Source organism: Semicossyphus pulcher, unplaced genomic scaffold (genome assembly GCF_022749685.1).
Source record: "Semicossyphus pulcher isolate SPU_LCO1_2020_fin unplaced genomic scaffold, fSemPul1.0.p SCAF_18, whole genome shotgun sequence".
Classification (NCBI taxonomy): Eukaryota; Metazoa; Chordata; class Actinopteri; order Labriformes; family Labridae; genus Semicossyphus; species Semicossyphus pulcher.
The window spans coordinates 18196995-18220331 of record NW_027211691.1 but is presented as its reverse complement, the minus strand read 5'-3'; the positions used below and the strand labels follow the sequence as shown (position 1 = coordinate 18220331).

The 23337-nt window shown below is 42.3% G+C and overlaps 1 protein-coding gene across 1 annotated transcript in view; it reads left to right on the top strand.

Moving 5' to 3' along the window:
• LOC138595897 (collectin-12-like) overlaps nucleotides 1–22493 on the top strand; it is a 36372-nt gene extending 13879 nt beyond the window's left edge. Inside the window, exons 3-10 of the mRNA XM_069667399.1 lie at nucleotides 12401–12523; nucleotides 17805–17891; nucleotides 17986–19029; nucleotides 19538–20035; nucleotides 20640–20776; nucleotides 20890–20999; nucleotides 21404–21549; nucleotides 21641–22493. Of these exons, the coding sequence (XP_069523500.1) occupies nucleotides 12401–12523; nucleotides 17805–17891; nucleotides 17986–19029; nucleotides 19538–20035; nucleotides 20640–20776; nucleotides 20890–20999; nucleotides 21404–21549; nucleotides 21641–21660 (2165 nt within the window). The 3' untranslated portion in view covers nucleotides 21661–22493. The remainder of the gene's footprint in view (nucleotides 1–12400; nucleotides 12524–17804; nucleotides 17892–17985; nucleotides 19030–19537; nucleotides 20036–20639; nucleotides 20777–20889; nucleotides 21000–21403; nucleotides 21550–21640) is intronic.
• Nucleotides 22494–23337: the final 844 nt, after the last annotated feature.

The window sequence follows — 23337 nt, the reverse complement described above, 5'->3', positions numbered from 1 at the left end:
CTCCTTGTACAATAATTAAGTACTACTTCAGTGACACTGTTCAAAACAATGGGCATTAAAATCACTTGTAAGTTAAAATTTCACGCGACATCCAACTATTTATATTTTCCACTTTTACATAAATATTCCCCTCAACTAGTTCTACGTCCTTTTAACAACCTGACAGCACGAAGACCACAGTCGTATTCACATTTGACTGCTCTCCATGTTCTCTCAAAGCCGCCGTTAAATGATAGAGCTTCTTATTACAAGCAACCCTTAAATCACAGAGCGGCTCACTCCACAACGACCATAATGTTATACCGACGTTACCCACAAGCGACACCAGGGCAGAAACCTCAGGGTCGGACAGAAAATGTCAGCCCAAAGTGGATCTGTTCGGGGAGAAAAGCATGGTGCTTTGGTGTAGACCTGTCCTCCATCCATATGGCGAAGTTAGCGACAGATGGGGCTAACGTGGTGATGAGTTTGGCTGATGTGGTTACGATCTGAAAAAACACTGTCCTATTGGGACTTTCCCCAATCAGACTTTTCAGTATCCCAAAAATCTGCACAGCTCACAGGCAGAACCTCAGCAGAGCAGGAACCGTATTAACATCTACAACATATCCACGTGGTAGCTATTTTCCTCTGATGTCAAGTTCAGGATGGGTAGCACATATGCTGTTGTATTGTCTTTTGCTGTATTCCATTGTTATGGCGCTGTGGCAGAATGGCACTGTAAAAAGGGCTAATACATTTGATAGCTCATTAGAAAGATTTAGAATTGCTCTGAAAGCAGGCAACTTACCCTTCGATTCCACAGGATCCGTCTCTGGCGCGTTCCGTGTGCGCCGCGACCTCCAGAGTTTATCGCGCCCATTCAAGTCAATGTTCGTGATTCCAAAGCACGCGCCGCGGTCCATCTCTGGTGCGACCCAGAAGCATGTTTCCGCTCTACTCCGCTAAAGATACGTGCCGGGTCTATTTTTGACGGAGGCCGCTTCAAACACGCATCAAGCTCAACAGAGCAGATCGTTCCAAACAGGAAGTCCCACACGAAAGAAGCATACAGCATCCGGTCATTTCAAAATAAAACACCATGTTCAGACCGGTACAGACTCCCGTTTTTTCCGTTTATTTTAAGATCAACACACTGAAATCAAGAAAAAAACACTTTTAATTAAGTAGTGTACTCCTCCATGGTTGAAGCACAAAAATCACGGAATGATTTTCAAATGAGCAGATAATCAACCTCGGATGTGCAAACTGACGGAAGCAGACGGAACGCGCCGGAGACGGATCCTGTGGGATCGAGGGGTTAGGGTTGGGGTTAGGGTTCTGGCCTAAAACATGCATCTCCTCTTTATGGGGAATGCCGTCAACCTGAATATGTGAGTTTCTAATTATGCAGAAGAATGTAGTACACGTCAATCAATTTACCAGAATCCAAATGATGTTGAGGAGGTACATGAAAAGGTTTGGTCGATCCTGCAAACAAGACAAAAATGAGTCGTTTTTAGTGCCTTGAAAACATTTTGTGGTTTATTATCTCAGCTGCTCATCAGAGAGAGAACGTCACATTATTTGTTTTATTTTTGGTTTTTCTCCAACTGGCGACATTTAGCTGTTTGTTTTCCTTTGAAGATCTTACCAGAGCTCTTCTGGCACTGGGGGTCTTTGTAGTGGTTTTCAGATTTTGACTGGCACCTGAAACAACCAGCGGGACCCTGACCCTTGAGATCCATCAGATGAGGTTTCGGAGATGGGAATTAAGATTGTTGCAGCCAATCTGGAAATGATGGAAAGACGATTCAGCTTTCATTTCATACCATTCAAATTCAACCGTCGTAGTTTTATTGTTAAGTGCAGAACTTTGTGATCATTTCCTCCAGTTGAATGGCTGCTGACTGAAGAGAAACAGCCTTTGAACTTGTTTTCCATCGGATGAAGTTTTCTTTTATTTTTCTTGTCCTGCTCTCTGGAATTCTCACTTTGAACTCACTTTTTCTATTTGCTGATGGTTTTCTATTTCCTTCAAAGTTGAGCGTAGGCAGGCTATCAAATTCTGGATGCTAATGTGATGGTCATTAACCAGGGGCCACACACACACACACAAAGAGAAAAGAAGCACACACTTGCTAGAGAGCTGCAACGTTTGGGGTGCTTAAGCTCCGATGTTTTGCTTTGTAACTAAAACCCAAGTCACTCCGCGGGCCCCAAATCCCTCAGCTGAGTAAGACCATTCCCGCTCCCCACTCCATTGTTGATGTAGTTTTCTGGAAAGACGACCTGTTTGTGTAAGTGCAGCGAGAGCTGAGTCTGAGCAGAGCCAAGCAGGGCCTCTGTGACGGTGGGAGGGGGCAGGGATGCATGTCAGGAGGGCTGCGGATGCTGCTGCAGCCTGCATGCCTGTCTTACCGCAGCTCATCTGAAAACCATTTTGAAGTGTTTATTTCTCTACCTTTAATATCAGCTGGTGGGATGTCATTATGGTGGGATGAGGGGTGGACAGTTTGGATAATTCTCTGTGTACATGGTGTTATTTGCAAGATGAAGGATCAGCAAAGTAAACAATTAGAGTAAACTTTTTGTGTCAGGATTTAAATTTTAGAATTTGATGACCTCTTTATAGTGATTAATCGTTACCGTTATTTCATATTTAAGCTGCTCTAGTATCATTTTCATCATCTTTTAGCTCATTGTTTTGGTCTTATGTCCCACAACTCCTGCTGATTCTAACATAACTACACTGTAAACTTGGGGTGGTTAATGTCATATCGATATTTTGTCCTACATCCACAGTAAACTAGTGTTGGGAATTGAAGCTCTTTGAAGCGAGCCGGATCTTATGGCGCCGTATCTTTCTGAGAGTCGTTCAAAAGAACGGCTCATTGATTTGCCAATAATTTATGATACAACTCTGCATGGCTACAGAGATGTCAACAAAAAAAACAACAAACCTAGCAGAGGCTTATAATGTTGCTCACGTCGACACTATGTTGTGGTGACATGATTCTGCTGCACGTGACCTAGTATAGCGGAGTTGCAGTTGAAAAAAGCTGCCTGTGGTAATTTGGCTTTAAGGGGAATGGATATAGGGTGGCTCTCACCTACGACTCTGTTTTAGTCCTTCGCACCAAAGACCCATTCAAAACAATCGGATCGTTCGCCAACGTCATAACACTACTGTAAACCATCCGTGCAGCACCCAAAGGATGACTAAAGTTAGCAAATAGCTTGTGAACATAGTGGACCATTTAGCATCTAAACAGCCAGATAGTCCCCTCAGTGGTGGAGACCAAAAACAGAGCTAAAACTAGGTGAAAGGCACGCCTGCTAATGAATGCTGATGTTCCTCCTTGTAAATTCAATGTGTTAATTGGCAACTGTAACTCATTCACTGTAAAAACTTTATAGGGTGATAATGTCAGCGTTTTAAGCTCCACTCAAATGGGCAGAAAAAAGTGATGCAGCTTTAAACATGGGGTGCTCTTTACATGCTTTCAAAATTGTACCTTATGTGGAACCTGGCTGGTAAAAGTGTTTCAACATTCAGTGAGCTAAAATACAACAATGTATTAACAGTATCTTGATTTTTCTTTTTATTATTCATGTAACCTGTCATTGCATCAAAGCAGATCTGACACATGCATCACATGTTTATGTGGAAAATAAAGTTCTGCCCTCGCTCCCCCACAGCGAGGCGGCAGACAGTTGGAGCCTGGCGTGAGCTGCTGGATGCTGCAATCTTGGTTGCCTCATAATTTGACAATGCCTTTTGTTGGATGTGTTTCAGAGCTCAGTCAGAGATCTCCTGTCAAAAAGGGCCCCACTTTTCTTCTCTCATTCCCATTTTTACGTGGACAATCTGGCCCGCGTCACGACCCATGAGAGGTTCTTGGCTCGCTGTGGACGATGTGACAGAGGTTACTGGCTCTCAGAGTTCATCCGTCACTGCTTCCGCTCTATCTCTCAGATCTTTAGATCATTTTACTTTCCAACTCTTCCTCATCTTTTCTCACAGTTCTTCCCCCCTGAATTCATCCTTTTTGTGATTGGCCTTGTCCTGCCTGTCTTCACTCCTCCTCTCACACCTTCCTTCGTGCACTTATAACCACGAGCATCATGCCTGCCTCATGTGATGGAGGCGTATGGTTTCCATCACATGTAATAAAAAAGATGGAGCCTACATCAGGCCACACACGGAGCTGGGATGGTGTCGGTTTCCAGCAGGGCCCCCAGAGCCATCCCATGAACTCAGAACCCCTTGGCCCTAATTCTGCACTTCCTCTAAATACGTCATTGGCAGGTACGGCCTCGAAGTGAGCGCAGTGGGCACGTTGTAGGATGGAGTCAATTCTCCAGGCTGTTAAAGAGTCAGTTATTAGGTGGGGTAATAATGCAGCCAGGACCTCCACGGTGAGAGAGCTTTGTGCTTTGGCTGTGGATCGTGTTCAGCGTGTTCTCCCTTTAAATGTACCGTGAGGTTGTTTTAAACTGGTTACGAAACAGACAGAACTTAATAGTGATGCCTCTTTAAGACATCAAAAAGCAAACAAGACCATCAGAGAGAATATTGAATACTTCTATATAGGTATTTCAATGTGTCAGAAGACAGCACTTTGCAGACAGGAAGTGCCTTTGGTTATGTTTTCAACGGAAAAGATTCACAGTGAGTCGAACGTTTGCAGGATGAGATTTTGTGTCAAAGAATACGACACACGTATAAGATGGGCTCTGCAAAGGGATAAGATGTACCAATTTGTCCACAGGGGGCGCCAAACTCAACCAAATAAAAATTCATCACAGTAGCTTTAAGTTGTGTGATGATTTTGAAATCATAATCTAAAAGAGCCAACTGTTTTCTCTCTGATGGTTCCACATGGTTTTCTCATGCATTTTAATCTCTTGTTGGTTTAACTTATTTCTCTCTACATCCTAATTCTTTTTTTTTTGTTTCCGATTTTATCATTTTACTTCAGTGTTGTGCCTGTGTTCATTGAATGTGCTCATATTTTTGGTGAACTGTGAACTGAACGAATCGATTTGCAACTCGACCGCTAACTTTCCGTGAGTTCCCGAGCACTGGGTTTTACCGAAGCCGAAGTCGATCTGGCTTGGCTAATGCTGCTAGCAATTCAGACAACGCAGCTACCAGTACTGCTGAGGCCAGTTCTTATGAACATTTGAAGGAGCTTTATAAACAAATCAGTACAGATTCCGATGCGCAAAATATGCAAATTGTGCCTGCTGGGTCTGAAAAAGCAAGTCCGAACTTTACATATCAGCAACAAATATGAAACAACACATCGAGTTGAATCATCCAGCCAATCTTGGGAGATATCTACAAATGAATGATTGAGGGCTCGGGATGGAAGCAGAGGAGGCTCTACTCAAAATGAGAAGCTCAGTGCAATTTGGACTGTGTGAACTTTACACATGTAACCATGTAACCTGTTCTCAGATTTATCACAACGACACAGTCGGTTAAGGGCAAGTAGTTGCACCCAGGGGGTAAACGAAGGATCCAAAAATGTGTCCCGGAATGCCTCCAAAACCAAAAACAGATAGCGTTAAGATCCTAAGGGTATTCATTTTCTTTAAAATCAATCCAGCAGTTTTAGAAGTGTATGAAAGTCTGATTTTACTCCAAGACTGAGAGTCATGCACCAGCACTCTCGTACAAACACATCTGTGCACACACACTATTGCAGCACATGATGCAGTGCAGGCCATTGAGAAAGCCGAGCGGCGTGTGAGTCATTCATTGAGCCATCATCTCCCTCCTGACTGTAAAGCAGCTTGGCTTGGATTACAGTGTTCAGAGATCTTGTAAAGTTTCTGTTCGAGTAATGAAGGACAGATGGCATGAAAGAGTTTATTAAAATGGAAACAAACAGTTCAGGCATTCGGTAACACAATGTGTTTAACGATCAGAAGAGATGCTGAGATTGATGTTTTTGTGATGTCATGTCATGTATTCTACTACAGGACTTGAGTACAACGTTGTGGCACTCCGTGTAATTTACTATCATCTTTTGTTGAAGTTTGTTCATCTTTTTGTGGATGAAAAATGAGTTATGGGGGAAACAGGAACTTTATGTTAATGACATTCATCTTTGCAAACAACAGTCCGTTTTAAGAAGCTCTCACTGATGGCTTTTAATGAACTACATTTTAACTATAAGTTAGGGTTACTTGTAACGTTACGTTGAACACGTAGAACATGTGGCCAATGTTATGAAACTGTCACAGTATGGGAACAAAAACTCTTTGGTTAGGTTTAGGAAAAGGTGTTGGTATGGGTCACATTAACTACGGTATTTAATTAACTTCAGTGAGGTGGATAAGTGACATAATGTCGTAAATTTAGTATGTTACATGATTAGCTTAACGTTGACTTTTGGTTCAGCTACAAAAGACAAACTCTAGAGTTCAGTTTGAAAGTGGTCCGTTTGTTTGGCCCATCCATCGACCTCAACCACCTCCCTACTTGGACTTTCACATTCTTAAAACCATGTCACCTGACCTGTTCCAGTTATATGTCGCCACTTCACAACTAACGTAAATATGGGTTGTTATTAGCTGCTTCCACAGACAACCAATATGACCATATCTTTAAAAGAAAAGTCTCATCTGATAATACTGAAAAACTGCTTGTCTTTGCTTTACTTCCGCGTCCTTCTTCCATGACTGTTTCGAGGGAGAGCGCCCTCTAGAGGTTGTAGTTATAACAAATTTTGACTGCAGAGATTAACGAAGTAAGTAGAGTTAATAAAGTCACACAGGGAAGAGACTGAAACATTTTCCTGTTCTTTTTGCTTTTCTTTCTTTTCTTATGTCCTAGTTACCGTTCTTTCCTTCTCTTGAATGCGAACATAAAAGCTTACCTCACCTTCTTCTCAATGATTATTTCTATTTCAGGTCATTTAGAATACAGGTTTTGTCCTTGTAACACATTATTATCCTTTTCAGATACACTGAGGCCAAAGCTTTGAGTTGCTCTTGAATGTCTCCCTTTGTGTTTAGTGCCCCGTATAATTCACTGATTGCCCTCTTGAAGAAAATGCTCTGGTTCCTGGAAAGGGGTTGAGTGTGTGCTAGGCAAGGCGGGGATCCAAATCACAGTTTCTGTGACCTCAGCTCACAGCTTCGTGTTCTCATCCGTTACTATAGCGTCCCCTCTGCTATTTACAGTAAATAAACATTGTCTTTAATGAGCGCTGGCCGTGTATCGGCCCTGCTTTGCTGTGGACATAATTCTGGCCTGTCAGGGGCAAATTAATGGCCGTGTTGAGATGAAAAAGACGATGTTTGGATAATCCTTTGTTTTAGGAAATGAGGCTGGTGAAAGACGCAGGCTTGGAGACACTTAATTTCCACATAGGTGGACACTGTCCGGATATTTTTTCAATATAGAGGTTTTGCAGGAACAATGGGTAACTACATCCAGCCAACACAAACAATAACAAGGGAATCCATTCACATTTGAAAACCCGCGGGTGTCGTTTTTTCTTTGTCCCCTTGTCTTTGAAGCATCACTTATGCTTTGCTGAGCAGTAAAAGTTTTGTTTTTTGCTTGTGGTCTGAGCATCCTGGCTGAAGGTTGTTCTTGCGGTTGTGGTTGATTGGATCCAACTGTGTCTGACTGTGCAGGCGACAGGGAAAGATGACGAATCAGTGTCTGATTTAATGAGCAGCCAAACGAAAGAAAACCGAGTCTCTGATGTTAAATTGTGAACAAGGAGGTCAGTGTTCTGTCTGCTTCAAGGTCTCATCTTCCTTATTTTGAATATTTATTAAGAACTGTCACTCAGGTAGTTGTATTTCCAAGGTTATCAACAGGCCTGAACACAATACACATAACTCCATGTGCCTCAAATCTTCAATATGGAGCAATGTCATCTCCCAGGTGTCTTTATCTTTAGTTTATTTTTGAGAATCAAATGTTCTCAAACTACCTTCAAATTACTTTCTATTCCTGCTAACAAAGAACTGTCGAAGTAAAAAGACATGGGTGCGACAATAACATTTATCAAGCAACATCCGATGTAGCATAATTACATGGGATAGTAACAAAAAGAAGTTGCCTCCTAAAATACCCAATTTACAGTTGTTTGAACAGGATTTCAATGATTAGCTTTCAGCGTAAAATTAGGACATGCTTGGCTTCCAATTGTAGTCATTTAAATGCTGAGTAACCCTACTTTTAAACCCAGTTAGCCTTAGGTGTCTGAGGTATGTGGTTACTGACTGATAGCTAAACAGCTAAAGCTAAAAGTAGCCCCCATATCAGCACGTATGCTGATGATACTCAGGTATATTAGGATGTCAAAAGGAACAATGTTAAGGAGACTGGAAACATGATCAGTATGAATTAGAAAAAACACCAATATCTTTAAGCCTTGCTCAGCAGTCCAGCATCTGTCTCTTCTCCGTATTCGTCCTCTTCATCCAGGAAGTGACCCACTGGGAAATGAGCAGCAAGCAGGTCGTAACCCCTGATCGAGCCTGGTGTGTCGACACTGAAAAGATTACAGCTGCTCCAGCTGATGTCTGCTCTCCCTGCATGCTTAAAGAGAAGCCGTGAAACTGAACTCTCTCCTTTGTTGTCGTGTTGTCGGCCATGTGTTTTGTGTTATGCCAGGTGTCCTCCTTGTTTGACAGCCAACGTAAAATTCTCCACTTTGTCCACTGTGCATCTGAAGCTCATGCACTGAAATGGGAAAGCCTGTTGTCTGTGTAATAGTTTATCCCTGACAGAGTGTTTTGATATAATTACAGTGCAGTACATTTGTAAACACTGTCAGTGTGTTTGGATTGAATCAGCAATTTTTAGCAGCAGAGCTTTGATTACTTTGAACTGATATGTTTGTTTTATTGTGGAAGAATACATGAGCTGACACTTCAAACATATGAGGTTATGAATGATTTAGAAATGGAATCAGTTATTGTTGCTGTATTCCCAGAGCGCACATCTTGTGACAGGGAAGACTTTGGTAACTCCTGACGCATCATGCACAGCTGTGTTACCGACTGCGCTCCACACCCAGAGCTCGAGCTGAGCTTTTAAAAAACAAATCTCCTTCAGGCATTTACAATTGTTAAAGAGCCCAGTGAGGTCATTTTCAGGTGTGTGATGCAACAGTTCACAACTATTGTTCTCCTAATTCCACAGTTTTTGTCCTCATATTGACCCTTTCTTTCCATCTCTGTTAAAAATTACTAACTTTCTTTGAAGCTTTGAAGAGTTTGGTGAGAAATTGCCAAAAGCCACGAATATTTGATTATGTTTATGTAAAGATGTCTTGCTTTGAAACACTGTGAGAAAATGTATTGACCTCTACATTGTCATTTCTGAGAACACATGTTCAACATGAGATTTATATAGAGCTTTATTAGATCCAAAAAGGAAAATATAGGACAGTTTGTTTGGCCTTTGTTTGTGGTTTCTTCTTTGTTGACATAGAGTCGAAACATCACACCAAAGTCTTCAGTAAAATGGCCCCAAAAGCTCACTGTACACGACCTGTTCAGTTCCAGACAACAGGCAGACAAAGTTAACAACTAGCTAGTGAGCTTCTAGCAGCTAAGGAGCCAGATGTTCCCTCCTGAGTTGGTTGAGACCAAAAACAGACCTATAAACGGAGTAAAAATGTGTCAGGTCAAAATGAATGCTAATGTTGCTCCATATTAGCTGAATTTCTTCATAGACAGCATTTTCCAATATCATTTGCATTTTACAGTTTAAAAGGTTAAGATATGTCAATATTGTATTTATGGCGAGTCAAGCTGTGCCAATGAGGCCTTGGAATAAATGAATGTGACAAACTAAGGTAAAAAAAAAAGTCAAGAATCTGGCAATAAACTGCCAAAAGTAAAATATGGGAAATATATCAACTGATAGTTATCTTTACCTTAAAAACACAACATAGAACCAGGAAACAGATTCCTTAAGGGCCTGTGCCCACTAACAGCAGTTTTTGCGCTGGCAGATTTTCTAAACAAAATCAATGCAGTTCAGCGTCCTCAGCCCAAAAACGCCCTCCGCATCAGCTGTTTTTTGTCGTTGCGCTCACAGCGCCCTCAGTTGAAAATGTCAACTTTTAGAACACCGCCGCGCTCGTCAATTTCCCTTGTCACCGACCAATCAAAATCAAGAAGGATTGAGACCTCTGATATCAACTTTGTCAACAACAGTCGTGGGGGAGAAACTAATCCTTTCGTTTTTTTGAGGGTGCAATTTCCAGGTCTAGAGCTACTGCTAATGCCAGGACATGATTCCTTTCCTTTGTTTTTATGTTTTCTTTGTACAGTTTCATTGAATAAAAGTAAATAGGAAATATAAAGCCACGATTTAAAACAGACTTAACGATCACTACCAAGGGGAGCGGAAGTGCCGCCAAACCACTTTCGTATCCTAGCAACTGTAAGCGCTGGTGAGAAAGTTATAGGCGCTACCAGCACACACAAAAAAAAAAACCACGCGGTTAGTGGACACAGGCCCTTAGACTAATGTTTCAAAGAACTCATTGGAACTATGTTACAATGTTACAATTTCATTTAGCAGACGCTTGTCCAAAGCAACATACATCTGAGAGTTAATACAACACAAGCAACGATCAAGACAGGAGGGAACAAAGTCAGTAAGTGCCAACAAACAGCTTCAAGTGCGATCGGATACTAGCGTATAGGCCGTTTTTTTAAATAATAATCATCATCAGCAACATCAACAAGATCAGTATAGTAATCACCATCATCATGAAAATTCTAGTCAGCATAAACTACGTCCTCGATGTTATCATCATCAATAGCATCAATATCATTAAGTGCAGAGGTGTTCATGAAAGAGCTGGGTATTAAGCTTCTTCTTAAAGTTGGAAAGGGACTCTGCGGACCGAATGGAGTTTGGTAGCTTGTTCCACCACCTGGGGACTTCTGAGGAGAAGAGTCTAGTTAGCGACTTAGGGCCCTGTTGTGATGGGAGTACCAGGCGCCTTTCATTGGCAGAATGTGGTGGGCGGGACAAAGTGTAGACCTGGATGAGGACGTTCAGGTAGGCAGGAGCTGTTATTGTTGCTGTTTTGTAAGCAAGCAACAGGGTATGTTGAGGTGAAACTATGTCCAACTAACTTAAATCTATTTTGGCAATACTTTACTACAACTTCCTGTCACTTATTGGCCAATACCAATGTATCTGCAATAAGCCAATATTGGCCAATATTAGGCTGGCTGACTGGTTGGTCTAGCCTTCATGGTCATTTCTGGAAACACAGGGAGCAGTCTGTATTTTGGCATTTGAGGTGGTTGTGTCATTTGAGTTGGGAAATAATTAAAACCATTAAATTGTTACATTAAAAAACTTTTCTGCAGCTCTTTACGGTAAATCTCTTGATCTCCCAGGTCGACCGGGGCTGGAAGACGTGCCTTCCAGCTGGACCTGGTGTTTAAAGGAGGTCTAACATTCAGTGGTCATTAAAAATCCCTTCACACCAATAAGAATGAGTTAAGTTGTTAACTTTGGCATCAAAACTCCCACTGAGACCTTGACGAGCCCATTGGTGCTGCCTTTTTAATTTATCAAAGTATTACCTCATCTATTAAAAGCACTTGTACTGGATGTGTGGTGAAGTCTTTGGCACTAAATGGTCTCAGCTCTTTACAGGTTGATGAATAACGATCATGTGATTGACCGGCTTTCTGAGTGTAGTAGTCAGTTTGTGTCGCCATGTTGAATAAGAGCTATTTCTTCATATAGCGAATGTGAAGTAAGCTTCATTCCAGGTGCATGAATACCAGATCCCCCCTCCATCCAACCTTTCCACACACACGAACACACACTTCCTGAATTGAAAATGAAACACAGCTGTGTTCCCGTCAGCGCTGTGGATCTCGCCGCTCATCTGTCATGAAAGATATCCTCGGAAAAAAATATTCCACAAGTGTCCCCTCTTGCTGAGGCCTCCAGAGCCAACTGACAGTGCAAGAAATGTACTCAAAGGTGTACACTCATAAAAAAAGAAGCGTTTTAAGTTGCAAAAACTACATTATATATGTTTTAAACTCAAGAGTTGTGTTTGTGCTTCACTGGGAATGTCTGTGTGCACAAGAAAGACGGGGAGGAAGTTTGCCGAGTGAAGGCTGAGTTCAGGAAAATAAGCATGTCGCCGAGTGTAAACAAGTCAGTGGGGGGGATTGTTTTTGTGTCCCCTGCCCCTTCACCACCAGGGCCCTGAGGGAACTGCTGGACCCTTTAATGTAGAATCCAGGCCTGTTTGTCCAGATGTGGGACTCCTGGACATGGAGAGTCCCTAGATAACACCAAACTCTACGCTCATGTCCTTTAAAGACCCAAATCGAGAAAAATGTACAATCTGTCACAAAATGTACTGAATCATGTTGTATTGTTTTTACACAGGGATCCAAGAGGCCACCCAGTGCACTAAGTGTAAGAATGAATGGGCGCTGAAGACCTCCATAGCTCTGCTCTATGTGCTGTGTACTCTCCTCACCATCGCTGTCGCTGTGCTTGGATATAAAGGTAAAAACAATCTACACTACACTCTTCTACAGGATGCATAGGCGACGCACATTTCTAAACATGATTTCAGTGATGCGTTTTGTATGCACTATACAGAGAGCTTCATTTAGTTTCTCCTCATTCTGCCAAGAAATTAGAACATTGCTGTTTGATGAGAGTGGCCAAGCATGACACAAATGTTCTTTGGCATGTTGTCTGCGTCATGATTAAAAGGAATAGATCAGAAATGGAAAATGTGAGAGGATTACCACACGTAAGAAGAAGAAATAAGCAGTTTTTTCTCACAGAAATAACTTGTACATAAAGATAAAGGGCCAGTTTAGAGAGTTAGAAAGTTATGTATGAAGCTAAAGCCAGAAGCCAGTTAGCTTAGCTAACACAAAGACTTGAAACAGGGGGAGACAGCTAGCTTGGCTCTATCACACAAAATGCACCTCCAAAGCTCACTAATTTACATGTTACATCTTGTTTGTTTAATATCGCCTTGGACTCTCTTGGTGTTTACAAGACTCTAGGAAGTAGCTATCAAGGAATAGTCTGACAAACTTCCCCCCAAAAAAACACAACTTAAGCCAAAACCAGACTAGCTGTTTTCCCCTGTGTTCTGTCTTTGTGCTAAGCTAGGCTAGGGCAGGCAGACTTAAAAGGGGTATTAATAATCTCATCTGACCCATGCAAAGAAAGTGTATTTCCAAGATAACTTGAGTTATTGCTGGATGCAGTTACTTATTAGTCATGCACACAGATTTAGCATTCTCTGTCTAGTTTAAGGCTGCACGGTGTTGCAGTAGTTAGCGCCGTCACCTCACAGCTTGAAGGTTCCTTGTTTGAATCCCAGTTCAGAAGGAGGGTAACCTTTCTATGTGGAGTTTGCATGTTCTCCCCAAGCATGCGGTACTCTGGCTTGTGAGGTTCACTGACGACTCCAAAATTCAGTGAGTGTGAGTGTGAATAGTTGTGTCTCTATGTGTCAGCCCTGTGATTGACTGGCGATCAGTCCAGGATGTACCCCGTCTCTTTCCCTATGGCAACCAGGATAGGCTCCAGCCTGAACAGGATAAGCGGTATAGATGATGGATGGATTGATGTCCAGGTTTCCAGATATCATTTCTTTCAGTTTTCTGCTGCTGCCCTAACAGAGTGGATTTGAATGGAAGTATTCAAGTGCTCGAAGCATTGAAAAGAGAATGTAGATCCAATGGAAACTCATTCTATTAACTGGGGCACTGATTTTTGAAAGATTTGTTGCTGTCAAGTTTCTTAAACATACTTTCCAATGCAAATGAAGGCAGAAAACACTTTTTTCCATGGCCGAACCAGATCTCAAAGTTGTAACCCTGTCCCCTCTCTCTGTCTCCACCCCCAACCTTCTCTCAGTTTATTTTACCAACACTCCCAAAGCTCACACCTCCAGGGAGAGTCCTCAGGCTTTGTGGAGCTGAACTTCCTGGTTTTTCTTTTTCACATTTTTTCCAGGTCGGGAAACGGTCTCGACGTCTTTCGCAGAATTGAACTCTGAGTGCTCTTGACATAATTGTACTAAACACTCCAATATGCAACCTTGATCTCCCCTCTTGTTTTCAGTTGTTTCAGTTGCTCAGGGGTTATCTGTGTGTCTTGGGTACATGAACAATGATGTCCCCTTTCTCTCCGAGCTCAGTCGGTCCTACTTGTTCATGTTTTCATGCAGGCCTAATTGATGCCAGATGAGGAGTGAGTGAACTCAGTGCAACTCCAGCAGAACCCGCTGAAATTGGGTTTTTACTGGCACTGAAGCACTTCTCTGTCAGGGGAACCACAGCTCAGCCTAAACACACTCCCAGCTCCAGATGGTTATGTAGTGAGACCCAGAGTGCTCTATGCACTTAACATGTGTGCCTCTCTCTGTCCTCCATCGCTGACCCACAGAAACGGCCTCTATGTGGTTCTTTTGTTTTGATGCAATTTAACCATAAGAAGCCTGGCAGGGATTCAGTGACCTCCTGTCTTCTCCCCTGTAGCCTGTTGACATGATAGACATGACCAAAAGCAATATGAGGTCATTCTCTGGAGTCTGGGGGATTTGAATCCCATTTATTTTCCTCAAAGACAGTAAGTAAAACAAATGGAAAAGGATATGACTTATGCTTCTTCCTCCCTTTGTGAAGGTTCTCAAGGAACAATTGTTTTTTAATATGAACACAGAAAATGTTCTCAGCGGTGTTATTAAATTGAGCCTTCGAGCGACAAGTTAAATTCACTAGCAATTTAAAGCTTTCTTGATCAGTTGAATGCACTCAAGGATTTTCCTGCTACAGTCTAACCTGCTCTGGTATAACCACTAGCTGATGTTAGCTATAGGTGGCCTAGAACATATTTCTGTGTAAGTGATTTGATTGACTTTAAGTCTCTCCTATACTTGTGCTATCACAAAAGTCAAACGGGAAGTAAACACACTGTCAAGTTGCCAACTGAAGACGTTTGACTCAACAAGCTTGATCAAAGTGGCTCTTACTAGCTTCAATGAGTCGATGCAAACTCCATAGTGCATTTTTTAGACGTTTTTCAGCCCTGAGTAGTGCCTGCAGGCTACCTCTTGGTCTGCAGGTACAGCCAAAGCCACCTGGAAGTGCCCCAGGCTTTTGTCATAGTGGCCAAACTGTGTAATTACAACTACCGGTATTTTCCCGTCTACTTACATTGTGAAGGAGATGTCTGTAAATCAGTGGATATTTCTTTTTTCAGGTACAATAACTTCATAGTTCGAACACTTCTTATATCTCTTCTTTCTAAAATTCCTCAAGTTATAAAATTGACTAACAGCTCAACCACAATTTAATTTTCCCTGATGTAATGCATCAAAGCCACTAATGTTGGGAGGTTAATGGAAACGCCAGCGTGCTTGCTCTGTTGGCCCAACAATACGGAAGCTATTTGGAAGATCGGAGTATTTAAGTTGAAGTTTTTTGGCTTCAAGCTCCACTGAGCAGCTTTCAGAACAATCAACAGGACCCTGCTTCCAATGCTAAATCCAGTTTTCCTTAAACATCCATGGTGCAACCACAATGAGTAGCCTATTAGTAGCCTGAGAGGAAAAATCCGGGGCAAAGAACTTCCACTTATGACCCTCCCATGCAGACAATTATTAAAAGCAACATGGATGACAGTGTGAATGTTGCTGGCCTTCTCTTCATCTAGATTTTGGTAGCTGGATAGTCAGAGGAAACTGCTTTCAGAGATTTAAGTGTACTATAAAAGTAGGTGGAGCCATTAACAGGAATGTAGAAATGACATTCCACTTACTGTCCAGTCGATCTAGAGTTTTGAACAAGAAACCAAACTGACATTTAGTCCTGGATTTATGTGTTGATGCATTTACAAATAACTTTGCCCTCAAATGTTTGTCATATCTTATCTGTTCCAACAGGATTTAACACTCCACTGATTTTATAACTATTTTTTACTATTTCTGAATTTATTTGATTAAGGATGTTGGATTTTACAAGACAACCCTGGAAGTTTCAAGAACCACCCACACAAGCCAGAAAGAGTTCAAACTGGGAACAAAACAGCTCTTTTAACAGCAGTTGGAAACCTAGAAGGTTTCTGCCAAAGTAGTGCCGTCCTCTGCAGCCCTGCATGTTTTATGGTTCATTTTGCCACAGTGTGATGCAAAGAGTCTCTCTGGAGGCCGGTACATGGACAGAGCATGTGGAAATGTGAGAGCTTGCTTGTGTTCCAGGCTGGTGTATGTGTAAGTGTCAATAATGTGCAAACAGTGTAGTCTATGATTTGGACTGTGCTTGACGTCAAAGTGTGTTTTGTGCTCTGCACTGCTGAACTGTATGTTCTGTGTCTGGAAAAGTGTCCCATTTAGTTTAATGTGTGGAACATTTCCTGTCCAACTGTCCATTTTCTCCCATAAGTAAAAATAATAATCCAAGCAATCAATTTTTTAGTTTCAAAGGGTTATAAATGTCTTTATCTCTTCCAGAAGACAAATCTAGGTGTGTTAGGGTTAGGGTTATGTTTCTTAAATGTCAAACAGGATGAAGAAACAGGGGAACAAAAAACAGCTTTGACCATATTGGTTAAACATTCATTTTCCAAATTGAAGTGTCCAAAACATTTCAGTGTCAATTACTCAGGAGGCAGTTTTTTTCCGCAGCAGTAACTGATTTTTTTCTGTTCGCAGTTTGGAGACTAAAGGAAATTTTCTTTTGATATTGAAGGAATCGTTTGACATTTTAAGCAATAAGCTTATCCAGTTTCAGGACAAATCCCCGATTGTATCTGAAGGGGAAAGTCTTCAGCCAGGAGACGCTTAGCTTATCTTAGCAAATCGACTAAAACTACTCCCATAAGAGAAATAGTCCGCAACACTAAATACCACACACAAAGATGAAACATTGGAGTGATTTGCAGGCTAAAGCTTCATACTCATGGGATTTCAAAGTGGCTAGGTATTGTGCCGCAAAATTAAGGCTACTTTGAGCTCTAATCAGCCCATAAATAAAAGCCGGTTTCCTCATTTGGACGGATTGATGGACTCAAACCAGCTCATCTTTCTGGTGATTTGACCTCTGGAGGTGATCGACCTGTTGTTTTAACTGTTGGAGCAACCAGCTGGGATGCAGCTTCCCAGCAGAGGAGCCCATGCAGTTCCAACTTAAAGGATGCTTCCCCCTGGTGAGGCTGGTGGTAGTAGTGGGCTGATTCCCTGGAATCCCAGACACATTCCAGAGGAAATGAACGCTGGTGTCGCCTGTGGGGGCGTGAAGAGCCTCCCTGCCACAGCGTCTGTCTCCTCTGGGCTGTCTTTGATCCGCCTGTTTACTGAAGACCCCCCCAGGTCACTTCCTGTCCCCTAGGGCCCTCGCCAGTGTCTCCCCATGTACCTCCAACCGCGGTTTCTGTCACTGACCACCCACTCGATCCATGCTGAATCAACGTTTCTTCCTCACTCCTTCGGTCTCTTTCGCAATGCCTACCTTTTCCTCTCCGTTATCCCAAATTGAATTACACTCTAACTCCAAATCCGTTCTTTTCTCTTTACCTCTGTCACACTCTAATTCTGGCCTATCCCCTGAGATTATACTAATCGAGTCTAGCATTATTACATGCCTACAAGATATGTGAACACATCTCTTATAGTGTCCATAATTTTCATTGGTTTCCTCTCTGATCCCTTTTATATATGATGTCTGTGGTTTCAGGCAATTCTGGTCTGTTAATAAAGGACGGATCCTGTGATGAGACGATGATGCTAACCTTTGTCCTACCTGTCCTGTTTTTCTTTCAGTGGTACAAAGAGTTGACAGTGTTTCCGAAGGTATTGCAAACTATGGAGGAAAGATAATTGCTGTTGAGACTGACTTGAAAAAGCTTGGTAAGTTCCAAGTGTCTACGTTTAAACTAAAGCGAAAGCTATTGCGAAAGGCTGAAACATTTTTGTAACTTATTGAACAAATCTCCATCTTTAGATGATCAAACAGGGGAGAAGTCAGAAAATACCACCACAGAGATCCAGGCTTTTAAGAACAACATCTGGAGCCTCCAGAGGCAGCTGTCTGCGGTGGAGGAACGCATCCACAGCGATCAAGTTAAGCTGAGTCAGCTGCAGAACATTGACTCAAACATCCAGAACAGCCAGGGCTCCATCCAGGGACTTCTGGATAGCAACACAGCCACCTTGCACTCTATAAATGGCACCCTACAGTCTTACGGCAGCATCATTGAGGGTCTGCAGGACGACACAGCCAGGTTGCAGAGAGAACTCCAGCAGCAGGTGAAACTTCAGGACCAAGCGCTGCTCAGCATCAGCAGCCTGAACTTCACCCAGGCCCAGCAGAGAGTCCTCATCGCCGTTATGCAGCGCTCTGTGGATGACACCAGCCAGGCCATCCAGAAAATGCGTAATGACTTTCAGAGCATTGAGCAGACGGCCAGACAAGCACGAGCTGATGCTGATTGGCTTCGTAGTAAAGTAGAAAACCTGCAGGTCATGGCCAGCAATGTCTCAGCTCTTGCAAAGGCCAACAATGACAGCCTGGATGAGGTCGGATCACAGCTCACTTTCATGGCCAACCAGCTCCAGAACACCAGCAGCCTGGCTGATGCTCACGACCAGACCCTGAGGGAGATCTTAGATCAGCAGAGGGACTTTGGTAATCTCACATCCACAAAGTTTGACCGGCTGGAGGTTCGGCTGGATGAGTCCGAGCAGAGTATGGACCGTGTGACTGGCAACATCAGTTTCACCACGCAGCTCCTGGGTGCCATCAACCTCAACCTCAACGGGTTACGTACTTGTTCTGAGACTGTTGGGCGTCACTCAGACATTCTGCTAAACCTTAACAACAGCATGACAGACGCAAGGACAGATGCAGCCAGTCTGAGGTCCCAGCAGGAAGAGCTGGCAGCCCGTTTGGACAAGGAGGTCACCAACCTCTCTATTGTCATGGAGGAGATGAAGCTGGTGGACACCAAGCACTCCCAACTCATAACCAACTTCACCATCTTACAGGGTGAGAGATGTTTGGCTGCAAAGTTTTGTACTAAAGAAATGTTTTGTTCCAAGTTAAAAGAATAGTTTGAATTTTTGGGGGAAATACACTGGTTGGGATTCTTTATAGGAGGTAAGTCGGAGAAGTGATACAACTCACATGTCTGTACACTAAATATGAAGCTACAGCTATCAGTTTGTTAGCACATAGACTTTATACAGGACAAAAACAGCTTACCTGGCTCTGTCCAAAGGCAACCAATTTTACCGACCAAAAATCAGTAACATCTATTGACCCTTTGAATTTGCACAAAAAGGTGTGCAAAATATTATCCTGGCTTTAAAGCTAAGCTAACTGGCTACAGACCGTAGCTTCATATTTATCCAACACACACACACAAGTATGGTATCAATCTTCTCGTCTGAATCTCAGGAAGAAACGCAATAAGCATTTATCCCAAATTGTCGATCAATTCCTTAACAGAATAGCTAAAACTGCTTCTCTAACTCACAGTATGCCTAATTTTCAGGTCCCCCTGGACCCAGAGGGCCAAGAGGGGACAAGGGACCTCAGGGACCATCTGGTCAGTCTGGCCAGAAGGGAGAAAAAGGAGAAAAGGGTTCTCCAGGGATACGAGGACCCCGAGGAGAGCAGGGTATCCCAGGACCACCAGGTCTGCCAGGTTTGAAAGGCTTTCCTGGCGTACCTGGTAGCCCCGGTTCTAAGGGCTCACGAGGGTCAGGGGGGAGGGCCGGGCCCCCTGGAACTAAAGGAGAGCCAGGAAGTGCTGGTCTTCCTGGAAGAGACGGACAGCCTGGTCCTCAGGGGGCACAGGGACCGCCAGGTATCAGGGGCTCAATGGGACCAGCTGGGGAGCAGGGACCAAGGGGACTGCCAGGACCAGTGGGGTCTCCAGGGCCAACAGGACCACCAGGACAACCAGGAATGCCAATTCGGTTTCCATTGGTTCCTTTAAGCCCTGTATCTCTGCAGGATGAGGCAGTAGCTCCGACACTATGGGCTCCAGGTACAACTTTACTCATGAAGTCATATTAGTTTCAGTTATCAGTTCAATATCAGTATTAACATGTTCTGTTGCACTCTCACATTGTAACACTTCCTGAGGTAATGCGCTGAATCATCTAGCATCGATGTACATTTCCTATTCAAAACACTTGCAACATAAGAGAAGCCATACCACTTATGTTTGTACAGTAAATATAAAGCTAGAGCTAGCAGCTGGGTGCTTAGCTTAGCATATAGACTGAAAACAGGGGGAAAAACTAGCTTGGCTCTGTCAGAAGCAAACAAAAACCACCTACAAGCACTTCTAAAGGTTACTTATTGATATTTGTTTGTTTATACAAAACAAAAAAACGAATTGTAAAACCAACAAGATGAGGTTCGGACACTGCTAGGCTAATTCTTTCCCAATTTCCAGTCTTTATCCTAAGTTAACAGTTACCGGCTCTAGCCCTATATTTCCAAGACAGTGTTATCAACCTTTTCAGCTTTTTCTCGGCCAAATATGCACACTTTTGAAATGTAAATAAATAGTATGTAATACTTTTTGATATACCAATTGATGATAAATAAGTTTTTAATTCATTCATTCTCTTTATGTTTTACAGGATGCCCCTCTGAGTGGATAAATTACAGAGACAAGTGCTACTTCTTTTCCAAAGACCTGCACAGTTTTGATGATGCAAAGACAACTTGTGAATCAACGTCTGCTTCATTGTTGATTATAAACGATATAGAGGAACAGGTAATTAGTAAATAATGACTGTTAACACACTTACAGATAGAAATCCACTAAAGTGATTATGTGCCAGAAGGAAAGGTTGTGACTGCTCTGAATTTGTCCTCATGTGACCTCAGAAATGGGTGAAGAAGCAGACGTTTGGAAAGGGTTACTTCTGGATGGGTCTGACTGACAGGGAGGAGGAGAACGTTTGGCGCTGGCTGGACGGGACTGAACCGGTTTTCACGTCAGTATAAAATCAGTAAATACTTCTATCATAAATAATCATATTTGTCACAAAGAAGGTGCCTTTAATGGGATTGATATTATGTTTCAGAGCTGAAGATATTTCATTTGAATAATCATAAGGCTCCCAGTTTGTTAAAACAACACCAAATAAACATGCAAAGTCTTGTAACAAAAACCTAAACTTTCTTCTATTTATTTATAACTTTTACCTGCATGCAAAACTTAAGGATTATGTATATATTTGTTAACCCCAAAAATCTACACAAAGAATTAGAATTAAAAATGTCAATTCCTGCTGCAGTTTATTCTCTTTTATTGTCCCTTCCACTGCTGTGGCTTTCCAACTCTTTTATGAAATACTTCAAATCTGATGTGTTAACGCCCCCTGTTGTTTGCCTGCAGAAAGTGGAAGCCTGGTCAGCCTGACAACTGGGGCCATGGGCATGAAACGGGAGAAGACTGTGCAGGGCTTATCCACGAGGGGTTATGGAACGATTTCTTCTGTGAAGATCTCATAAGCTACATCTGTGAGAAGGACATGGAGACCTGTACGTCTAAGTTCTGTCTTTAATAACGCCACTTTGTTCTTCCTGTTCAACAATGTCTTTTCATTTATTGCCACTCTATGTCTTCCTGCAGCGAGATCACCCGGATCGTAGCAATGTCTTGAAAGGGAGCTTGCAGTGAGCAGCTAGACTTCCCCCATGTGGCACTGGTCCACTGACACAGCACATGGAGAGTCCGTACGGAGGGAGAGAAGGGACAATTTTGCCCAGGGCTGCAGCAACAAGCGTCTCTCCAATGCTGAAGAGATGCCTTTTTCCTCCAGAGTAAACCCAGTCTATCTTTACCAGCAAGTGCAATACAGCTGGGCAACCAAAGAAGGAGGACTTTTACTTTTTAAAGTACTAAATCACCAACTGATTTATATAAATATTTTTCATGGTTATTTGCAATACATTTTATAAATCTGTATTCGACGTGCAACTGAATATCTGAATGTATATTTCATTATGCAAGTTTTGTAGGAAATTATAAATTCTATGAAGCCAAGTGGACTTACCGTAGTGTTTTCGTGAAATGTATGTCTTCTAATAGAAGTGCAAAATGATGCGAAAAGCACCCAATGTCGCTGATGTGCTAACTTTGATGAGGAACCTGTTATATTACCTCATGAATGTCTACATAGCATTTACATTTATACGAGTAGAAACCATTTACTCATAAATACAAAGACTGTCTCAATCAGCTTGAGTTCTACTTCAAGACTGCACGTTTACAGTTAAATACTCCCTGTATCACACAGTATTTTGTGATTATAAGATTATTATTTCAGTATTACAAACATTCCTTTGTTTATGAATCTGTGGATCCTACCTACAAATATAATGTGTGCCATTTTTTGCACTCAGGTACTGTTTCCTGTTAACAAAAAACACTTGAGTTTAAACACTAAGAAAGATGAAGGGAACACTCGCAAATAAATCTGTAAAACCCGAGAAGTTTCTGTGAGTGGGCTTATTTTTTCCTTTTCAAGCAGATCCGGATAAACAGATGTATCAGACTACTCATCTGTCTGTGTACAATCTCGGATCCCATCGGCTAACTGTGAACATGCCGGGCGGTTGGCATAAATGGCTAACGGTCAAGACTTCCTTTTCCATGTGCTGCACTGTTTACAGAAAAAGAAACCGTTTTTCTTGTGATTTACTTTCATTAACAGGTCTTACCTTTGCCGAAATTTCAACACCATGATGCAGATTAGTTAAAAGTAAAAATGAAGCTTTGTCAGGACTGTCCTCAAGAGGAGACGAAAACTACTTTTATAATGCTCGTTGGTTGAACGGAGGTCGGATCGATCATTTCTGATGCATTCGAGGGAGCAGGGAAATCTGTACTCTGAACGGCTTTCGTGACACAGCGTCAAGGGGATTTATTTCAAGTTGAATTTTAGATCTAGAACGGATTGTTAGCTGTTAGCATGCAAATGTCTGTTTATAGAGATTAATAAGAAGCTAAATCATCGTCAGATAACCGCTGATGGGAACCGGGACGTCATTGCGACGCATTACGTTCCCCTCACGGACTGTTTTTCCTGCACGTACGCCGCAGCCTGCTGATACGTGATTGGTCAATATTACTCGGACTTCAAGCGTAGTACAAACGGAAACCGGAATACTTGCCGTAACTAAAATCCACTGCCTACAGATTCTACATTTCTATGTAGAATCTATTTACAGATTAAACATTTCTATGTAGAATCTGTAAACAGAGATTAGTCTGTGTATGACTCAGAAAACTCGCCAAAGAATTGTAGAATTTAGTTTATTGATTTT